This window comes from Primulina tabacum, chromosome 12 (genome assembly GCF_025594145.1).
Source record: "Primulina tabacum isolate GXHZ01 chromosome 12, ASM2559414v2, whole genome shotgun sequence".
Classification (NCBI taxonomy): Eukaryota; Viridiplantae; Streptophyta; class Magnoliopsida; order Lamiales; family Gesneriaceae; genus Primulina; species Primulina tabacum.
The window spans coordinates 3,940,611-3,951,228 of NC_134561.1; the positions used below are offsets into that span (position 1 = coordinate 3,940,611).

Genomic DNA, 10,618 nt, shown 5'->3' on the forward strand with positions numbered 1-10,618 from the left:
TGTGGATTATTTTTTCAAGTGGGTAGAAGCCGAGCCTTTGGCCAAAATCACTGAACAAGAAGTTTTAAAGTTTTTGTGGAACAACATAGTGTGCCGATTTGGATTACCCAGGAGACTGATTTCAGATAATGGAAGACAGTTCCAGGGAAGGGAGATTACATCTTGGTGCCGGAAAATGAAGATCACTCAGTCTTTCATCTCTGTTGCTTATCCTCAAGCTAATGGCCAAACAGAAGTTATGAATAGGATTCTTGTGCAAGCACTGAAGACTAGGTTGCAATGCAAAGGAAAAGACTGGGTGGAAGAATTATCCAGTGTTATCTGGGCATACAGAACCATTCCTCGGGCACCCACTCAAGAAACTCCCTTTAACTTGGTATATGGCTCTGAAGCAGTCCTACAAGTTGAAATTGAGCAAACTTCCTCCCGGGTAGAATCTTACCCAGACAACAATGATCAAAGTCGGGCCATGGAGTTAGACTTGGTAGAAGAGAAGAGAGATCGAGCTTTAATTCGAATGGAAGCATAACGAGGCCGGGTTATGAAATCGTATTACAAGAAAGTCCGGATCCGAGACTTCCAGGTAGGGGATCTGGTTATGAAGAAAGTTAATCCAGCAGGAGATGTGGAGAAGCTAGAAGCTCGGTGGGAAGGACCTTACAAAATAACCCGGAGAGTCAGCTCAAGATCCTTTTATCTTGAGGATGCCCAAGGACAGGCTCTCAAGAGTCCCTGGAATGTATTTAATTTAAAGAAGTATTATGCTTGATAGATGTAATTATTTGTTGAAAGATATAATAAAAGATCTATTTTCTCAAAGAAAAGTGTTATGTATGGTTCTTATATCTTAGCCCAGGAGGTACAAAGCCCCGGTTTATTATAAACCCAGGGCACTACACCCTGGCTCGGAGAATCACACATCGATCAACAAAAAGCCCAGGAATCCTTCATTAATTGCATCCCGGGCCTTGGCCAGATCTGCCTGAGCCGACTCTACAGAAGCCCGGAGGGTGGCCACCTCTTCTTCACGAGCAATCTTAGCCTGGGCAAGCTCGACCTGGAGTTGGTCATGAAGCTCTTGAAGTGCCCGGGATTGGTTATTCTTTTTGGTAGCCACCGCAGCCACCTCCTCGAAGGCCGAGACCATCATTTGAGCTGCCTGTGCAAAGGAAGTTAAAAAAAGAAAAAAAAATAAAAAGAAAAGAGAAGATAAAAGGAGACTCACAGATAATAGAAGTTTTGAGCCTTCAAGAAATCGGGTAGCCGGCAGGGAGCTCTTCAAATGAGCCTTCTCAGCAGGAATGAGCATCTGCTTAAGGAGTTGAACTCCGATCGGAATAGCTCCCGCCGTAAAAATACTAGCCCGGGTGGGCTGTTCAGTCAGCAGGGGCTCTTGGAGAGGCTTCTGGTTGGATTGCTGGCCGGGAGGGGTATGTGATTGACTTGCCCGGGAGGAACCCTGACCTCCTTCACTCTCAACCAGGATCGGCCCGGGGCTTGAGGTAGCCTTTCGTTTTCTCTGGCGGAGAGGAATGTGATCTTCGGAATCCTGGGACTCCACCCGGGAGGCCTGCTTCACCGGGGGGGATTCTGCCCGGGTTGATTCTTTTGTCCGGGACGCCTCTTCCTCGGCCTGTTTTTTCTTCTCAGCCGCAGCTTTCCGGGCGGCCAGCTTCTTCTCTTTTGCCGTCCTCTCAGCCTCCCACTTCTTAAGGAAGGCTTCTTGCATCTTGTCTGCATAAGAAGAAAGGGTTAGTACAAATTACAAAGTATAAATAAGATGCAATAACTATAAGCACAAGAAAATGGGAAATTACCAGGTTGAGAGCCCGAGCCAGCCACCTCATAAATTACCCGGTCCAATGGGTCCTCAGCCCGGACACTCAACCCATAAGCAACCAAATTCTCCTGGGAGATAAGAGTGGATGAGGAGTATTTTTTGCCCTCCACCAAATCTTGGCTTCGGGTGTAAAAGTCCTCGAATTTTTATGCTTTGGGGAGGGTAGGTTGTGGAGGCAAAGAAGGAAGGAAGCCGGTAAGACAGGGGAGGGGGCCCGGGAGTTGAATAAAGAAGAATCGTCCTTTCCATCCCTTCTGAGATGAAGGGATATCATCAAGGAACCGGGCATTCAATCGGGCAGTCTGGAAGAAAGCATTATCCCCGAGTCTGCAAGAGAAGAATTAGTGGAGGATGAGAGGGTTGATGACAAGATTGTTCATCTTGAAAAGGACATAAGCCGAGGCCATAATCCTGAAGAAATTGGGGTGGAGTTGGTTAATAGGTACGCCAAAAAACTTGGCCACCTCAATGTAGAAAGGAGGGGCAGGGAACCGGATACCATTCCTAACTTGGTCCCGGAAGAAAGTTATATACCTGGGAGGAGGGTTATCGGTCTTATCAGATGGACCGGGTTTCAAAATGGGGAAGGTGGAAGGAATGGAGCCCAGAACCCGAATTTCCTCGTCCGCCCCGAGCGCAAAGTTCTGCTCATTGAGGAAAACCAAGGAATTCCTGGAGTCTCAGTGGTAGGAGGACGTGAAGCCCGGGCTTTGCCTTTACCCTTGATCTTTTGCAGATCCCGGGAGTGGCCAGAGAAAGAAGGCTTTGAGAAAGATGGTTTGGTTTGATGGGCTGAGGGTTTTTGGAAACTTGGGTAGGAATACGATGACGAGAGGGAGATGGGGGTGAATCAGAGCGAAGTGCGGTGGACTTGTCACCAGGCGAGCCTCGCGCATTTGCTCCTGAAGTGGAAGAAGTAGAATCATACATTGCTAATGAAAAAGGAAAACTTACGAGTTTGGGGAAGGAAAGCGGTGGAGGATCGCCGGAGGTGGATGATTTTGCGCGACGGAGCTTTGAGGAGAAAATTTGCAAGGGCTTGGCCGAAGTTTTGAATTTGAAAGTAATTTTCGAAAAACTGGTGAAGTACTATATATAAGGGGAGTGAATCAATCTCCACCGTTGATCTAGGTCGTATCGGGCGATCAGAATGAGTCTAGGAAATTGTGCAGGCAGATGAAAGGACGCGTATGGATATCGAGGAGACATGCTCATTATTACCTCGGAATAGGAAACGCTTTTTCAGCGGTTTAAATGCTAAAGCATGCGTCAAAATGACACCCCTCTGACCGCCCGAGAATACTAAACGACAAAAATATTCAAAGTCCGGGAGATATGAGGCCCCGACACAAAATTCAAAGTTTGGGAGATATGAGGCCCCGGCACGATATTCAAAAACTGGGAGAGTTAAAGTCCCGACATATTAGATATGAGGCCCCGGCACGATATTCAAAAACTGGGAGACTTAAGGTCCCGGCATCTTATCCTATATCCGGGTGATATCAGATCCCGATATCTCGTCACATCTCTGGGATATTTGAAGCCCCCGACGTTCTTACACACTCTAAATTATTTTGCTATAAAAGCACAAGTATGATAGATCGAAACAGCGAGTATGACTCTAGCCCGACTATTTTAAGGATGAGTGGTGATATCTCCATAAGGATTCGGGTCATGAATGACCCGGGATATTAATTGGATAGCCCAGATCAGAGCAAATATGCCGGGTACTCTCCTCATTAACTGGGCATTGATTCTCCTCCCGGGTAATCGAGAGCCCGGGCTCTCATACAAGTGCCCGGGAACTTCCACCCGATCTACCTCGAGAATTGCACCACACCCGAGTGTGATTGATACAGGCTGTCAAATCTGTCAAAGCAACATGGGTTTGGAGTGTTCAAAAAATCATCAGAAGCTATAGTACGGGCAGTCGACTTGCCATACTTAGTTGGTGGCACTGGAAACGAGGTACCTACCCCATTTTCTACTATAAATAGCAGGTATTAATGTCATTTACAGATTCTGAAATCTTTAAAACTCTCAAGTACTTACACATATTCTCACGTGTTCATCTTCAACCTGCTGACTTAAGTATCGGAGTAGTTGCGTTGGACACTCATCCGGTGCCCATTCACGAGTTCCTTTCTTGTTTGCAGGTGTCACCGAAGCTATTATCTTCACTCAAATTCCTAAACACTTAATTACTGATTTGATCCGGTGGAGCCCCTTTACCCAACCCATCCATTTCATCGAGATCACATCAGTACCGTTTAAAAGATTTTAGTTGCACATTTATGATCAGATATAACTTTTGCTTAGTCCTGCATATTGGCTACGCAAATTGACTCGAGATGTTAGCATGCACATGGGAACAACTAGCATGGAGCTTTCAAAACCATGATATTAATTTCATATTTTTATCCACAAAATTTTGCATGGGGGACCAACGTTATCTCCATAATAACAAGAAAACGAAACAATTAATGAGACTGAAATCGTGTTAACTCTGCTCTCTTGATTCCAACTGGCCAAAGAATACGACCTTTGCCCCCTTCAACGGAAGGGATTTTCCATCTATATATTCCGAAGTCATCACTCAGACACTGATCTTTCCAACACATATCTTGCTATGGCAACTTGTTTTTATTCGAGGGTGAGTTTGGATAGAGTAATTTGAATCGAATACAACGTGCATGGTATGAAAAATGACGTCGGAAAAGTGTTGTTTTATTTTCCGGTCACGAAACAATCCCTTGAAAACCGTTCAATCTCATGTTATTCGAAATTTCTTGAATCTGATATCAATTATTATCGTACATAATATTGGTTTTGACGATTTTATTCATTTTTCATCGGAATTTTGGCATAACGTCAGAAAATCATGACTTGACACTACGATAAAAAATACTAAAGTTAGTGAAAAAACCGTGAAAATTGATCGATAACAAGAAAAATAAGTTTAAAAAATCCAAATTACATGACTAAAAATGTGATTTTTTTGCTTAAATAATTATACTGTCAAAAATCATATAAAAAAATATTCATATAAAAATATATTCTCTAAAGCTCTAAATTTTTATATAATTTAAAATATTGTACAAAATATTATTTATCAAAAAAATATTTTAACATAAAATACCAAATTATTTTATTAGTGTGGATAAAATGTGTGCAGAGAACCCTTTATATCATTGCGTGCGGCCCTCTGTTCTGAAGACACCAATCTGTCATTGGTAGGCATTGGTCAATATCCCACACCTTAGTTACAGATACACCAACGAATATTTAATGTGCATCTTATTCTCCGATTTAATTCTTTCAATTAGAAGTTTTTCGTGAAATAGTTTCGTAAATTTTTATCTATGATACAGATCAATCTTACTGATATTTACAATAAAAAGTAAGACTTTTAGCATAAAAAATAATACCTTTTCATGAATGATCCAAATAAGAGATTCGTCTCATAAAATCCGTCACACAAATTTTTGTCTTCTTTCACATGTACACCAAAATTTTAATTTATTTTAAAATTCTTTCAATTTTCTTTTAAAATTAAATTAAAAGTCAAATAATATTTAGTAAATATCTTGTCAGACGTTTATCCGTGAGACGGGTAAGGCCAATCTTGTCTATATTTACAAATAAGTAATATTTTTGACATAAAAAATAATATTTTTATAAGCGATCTAAATACAAGATATGTCTCATAAAATTGACTCGTGATACTGTTTCACAAAAAGTTTTTGTGAATGACATTCAAGTAACCCACCCGTTTTGTGTTAGGGTATTAAATTGAAATTACTTTAAAATCTATGTTCAAACTTTAAAGCGTATAGTTTTCGAAAGATATATAATCATTGAATATTCTCATTTAATTTTTAATGTATGGAATCCGTAAGAAGATTTATATATAGGCTTTCCGAATGATTGGGGGCCGATTCTCGAAAGATTAAATGCGTCTAAGAATTAAAAATAATGACAAAAATTTGTGTGAGACGGTCTCACGGATCGTATTTTGTGAGACATATATTTTATTTGGGTCATTAATGAAAAAATAATAGTTTTTATGCTAATGATATTACTTTTTATTGTGAATATCGGTAGGGTTGACCCTCTCACAGATAAAGATTCGTGAGATCGTTTCAAAAGAGACCTACTCAAAAATAATAATAAATTTATTTAAAATATTATTTTATTTATTGTATTTATCGAAAAATATATATTACATTTTTTAATAAATAACATATAAATGCCAATTTCTTTTGTATAGTTGAATAAAAACACTTTTATTTGTGGGGGCAGCATATTTAAATATTCTTTTTATAAAATCAATTAATAACAACATCTATTCATAAAATCAAATCTTTAATTTGTTGACTTCAAAACTATTCCTTTCCCACAATCCAATTATATGTAATGTCAGAAAATAGACAAAAATAAAATAATAAAGAATGGGAATTGGATTTCACTTGATTTGGATCCAAATCCCTTCACCCGGAATATCTCCATGAACCACGAATAAAAGATAATAACCGGCCGGGGCGAGATTACTCGAAACTGGTGTCACGACCCGAATCCGAAACGTAGAGTTTCCCACTACGGAGACATTTCCGCCACCAAGAACCAATAGCCTTTGGTTCATTGAAAATGAATGCGTAGTAAATGGTGGAGCCACCGTTGTTACCATGACGGGAGCTCCGTTTACTATGCCTTGCGGAATGGAGAATTGGATATCCAATTGTTGCGCGTACCCGAATTTGGAGTGCGAGACGGGTAAAATTATCTTGGGTCGTAAGTTGACTGAATTCGAGTCCAAGTACGATGGAGAAAATGTTTCTAAAGATAAATCGGTCGGAAATAGAACTCCAGTAAAATTATAATACGTGTGAGGATTGCTGCCACCAACTAGTACCCGACCGTCACGTAACAAGACTGCGGTTGAGTGATACATCCGAGGGGTGGTGCTCGGGTTTTGCACCTCGAATCTCGACCCGACCGGGCCATCAGGCCTGTAAATAACCGGGGTTAGAACCGGGTTCCGACCCAATTCCCAACCGGCAGTACCCAAAGCCGCCCCGTTTATTATCAAGACATTACCATTGGGTAACAAAACCATATCTCCCATGACCCGACCCATTGGCATGATCTCCATGACCCATTGAGGATTCTGGTCATTTATTCGGATCCTCCCGCATGTATTGAGCGCCCCGGTAAAATTACCATTATTTGCACTGATGAAAGCTCCCTTCGGAGCGCCGCCACAAACAAGAACTTCAGCTGCAGAGTTGTTCTTCAATGGCAGCAAGACGGCGGAACCCGAACTCGGATAGCTCCTCGGATCGCCTCCCGGAATCGCCGGGTAGCTTTTCAAGACGAGCCCTTTTACATAATCGAATAATATAGATCGATTGTTCGCGAAAATGAACAAATTCCCGTCCACATTCAGGAAAACAAATGGATATAGATTGTTCTCAATCCTCGGATCATTTGTCTGTACGAGAAAAGGTAGATTATATGACCTTTCAGAAGGCTTTTTCGGGTAGAATTCGTAATTGAACTGCCTCCGGCCGCCGATGATGATCTCCCTGCCGTCCGGCAAGATATGATTCGTAGCATACCATCTTCTCTGCGCAAGCCCATTTGTGATCTCTCCCCAGTCGCAAGAACTATCAGCACATGGTTTGTAAACTCTAACCACGTGATCCCCGTCGTTGAATCCGCCGGTCTGTATCAAAGTCCCGTCCGCCATAACCGCGGCGGAGGAGCACCACACGTCGGTGAGAACCATGAGGGCGCGGACCGAGTTGGCGGCCACGTCGTACTCGACCGAGTGCGCGGTGCAGTCGTGCTGCAATGCGGTGTCGTTCAGGTCGTCGCGGCATCTTCCGTCGGGGAGGGAGATGTTGGAGCTGCCGAAGTCGGTTCTGTCAAAGATGACTACTCGATCGGTGTGGAGGAGCTGCATGTGCATGGCTGATATGCCGATGTCGGAGAGGAGTAGGTCCCATTCTCCGGTAGCGGCGTGGGCGAGAATATTCCGGTGAAAAGGTGGCGGGATGAGGAGAAAGAGGAGGTGGGAGAGTATAAGAGTTGGGATTTTCATGGTTGGGGTGAGTTTTTTTATGGAAGTATTGAACTTTAAATTGCTGCGGTGAAATGTGAACTGAGTTACCATCACAACTTCACAAGCAATAAAATTAATGAATTACCTCTCTCGAATAAAAGAGTATGTGATTGTTTGATCAATGATAGTATATTTGTTTTTCTCTGTTAATACGTTTTTTGGATAAGTGTGTCGTACATAGTTGGTCACAATATAATTTATCTGTTTAATGTGATTTGTAGACTACTACGTTAATATGAGATTTACTTAATGTACCCATAAAAATAATGACTATGGGTTCCATTGTCATTAAAAAAAAAGTTAGTAAAGTTGGGCATCTTCTTTTTTTTTTTTTTTTTTAACTTGCAATAACCTATGTTTTGTTAAAAAAAAAGTATTTTGACAAAATTTAAATTATTTATTTTTTAAATTTAATATTTCTATAAATAAATTTTATTTAATTTTATATTTTTGTTATCATATGAATATGTGGTCCCTCATAATGTGAAGTGGGAATGGTGACTTTTTGGATCTGGACCCTATGATAAATGACAATGATGTAGACATTCAAGCAAAGATAGAAATTTGTGTGAAACGATCTCACGGATTATATTCTGTGAGACAAATATATTATTTATGTCATCAATGAAAAAATATTATTTTTTATGCTAAGATTATTACTTTTTATTGTGAATATCGTTAGGGTTAACCTGTCTCACAGATAAAAATTCGTGAGACTGTATCACAAGAGACCTACTCTTAACTAAATAGGTTTATAATTGTCAATTTTAAGTGTCATACAACTTCATTTTCATAAATCAAATATTATGAAAAATAGAATACATATGATTTAGGTATATATTTCTATTCTAATAGTTTTTGTCGTGTGGAAACAGACAAGTAACATAAATTTTTTTCATAGAAAGCTACATATTTGTTTTAGTAGAATTCTAATATAGGAAGAAAAATTATATTTTATTTATATGTTTTTTTTGTCATATCATTAGTTAATTTACGATCTTCATCAACTAATTTGAATTTTTTAATTGATGCGATATTCATCGTGCTCGTGCTCGTGCTCGTGCTCAATCTTATTGTCTACCCATGGTTTTCTTTTCGGATCGTGCTATATTATTCACTTTGTTCATTTAGTCTTGTGATTGAAGGGTTGTCGAAAGTTTGAGAACAACGTGCCCTAAAAGCTGTTGAAGGAGCCAATTCGATTCTCTACACTGCCCAAAAATGATTGCAGTGTACATATATATTTTTTTTTCAGAATGAGTGGTCAAGGAATATATGTTATTTTTCTGATAAAAGGGTGAATTTGCATTTTAGCTACTTCTTTTATTTTAAATATTTTGTTAAAAAGGAAATTTATTTAATTCGCTACAATCCCAAATATTTTAAAAATTTTGTAGTTAAAATCCACAACAACAAATTTTTTTATGATAATGAATGATAGGTAGGGCCCAAGAGTGGAGTACTCAAACTAAAAAAATGATAAAATAAAAACCAATACGTAACATATCTTTTATACATGATCGAGCTTAAGTCGAGTTCGAATAGCTCGAGTCAAGTTTAGGTTTCGGTTGCTTATATTTGACTAGTTCGATTTACTCAACTTGATTTGACCGAAGTTAAGTCGAGTTCGTATAGCTCGATCTTTACTCGCATCGATTTTTAGTTGTTTAAACTTCATTATGTTGAATATTTAAGTTTTGGTAAATGAAAAATAACAACATCAAACTGTTTCAAATTCCAACTACTTTTCTTATGTATATATAGGTTTCTAGACGTTTGACAACTCAAGCCGCTCAACATAATAGCAAGAGGTCAAGCTACAAAACATCGGAAGATCATCTCAAGAATCTGCTTCAAAATCGGACTACTGAAATTATCAATGTTTAATTGTTCAAGTCTAATCGGTCAGACTTCAACAGATCAAGGTGGATTCTGCAACTCGAGCTGTTCTGTAAGGACCTCGTATCGTATTATCATAAATCATATTTTGATTCTCGATAATTCATGAAATTGTCGTATTATTAAGTGTATGAAGTATATAATTCATAATGAAAGTAAGAAAATATGTTGTAATAATGAAATATTGTAATAGTAATTGATTTGTGTTTGAATGGTGTGTTGAACTGCAATAGAGAATGACACATGTTACATTTTTCATCATAATTATCTGAGTATTAGTTCAAATGAAATGAAACTAATGTCATTAGAAAGCTAATACATGGTACTAAAAATTTCATATTTTGAACTTTGTCAAAATTTGTAAGGCTCGAGATGTATTAGTCTTCATTGATGTGATATTCGGAAGATATGAGTATGCATGACATGTAATGAGAAGCACTAAATGAGATTATGAAGTGGTGCATAAAGTCTAGACCGCACCCGCGCTACGAACAAGACCGCACCTGCGGTTGATGGACAGAGAGTTGGAGATTAATTACGGAAGTGACACCGCACCCGCGGTGCTAGACAGACCGCACCCGCGGTTCTGCTACAGTGAGGTCAGCGCACCCGCGGTCGTTGTTTCTGAAATTTTGGATGATGATCAATATGCCTAGCGCATCCGCGGTGTGAGAAATGCCGCACCCGCGGTGAAACGTGCAGTAAGCACATTTAGCCATGGGCCTTACATGCAATGTGATCTATATATATATATA

The 10,618-nt window shown here is 39.5% G+C and overlaps 1 protein-coding gene across 1 annotated transcript; it reads right to left on the reverse strand.

The window, feature by feature from the left end:
* Positions 1-6,143: 6,143 nt before the first annotated feature.
* LOC142521413 (aldehyde oxidase GLOX-like) lies at positions 6,144-8,032 on the reverse strand. The gene has a single exon (XM_075624615.1). The coding sequence runs from the start codon at positions 8,013-8,015 to the stop codon at positions 6,306-6,308; it is 1,710 nt and encodes a 569-aa protein (XP_075480730.1). The 5' UTR covers positions 8,016-8,032; the 3' UTR covers positions 6,144-6,305.
* Positions 8,033-10,618: the final 2,586 nt, after the last annotated feature.

Bases quoted from the DNA above. Each gene is read 5' to 3' on its own strand.
- LOC142521413 (XM_075624615.1), bottom strand. From the start codon at position 8,015: ATGGTAACTCAGTTCACATTTCACCGCAGCAATTTAAAGTTCAATACT.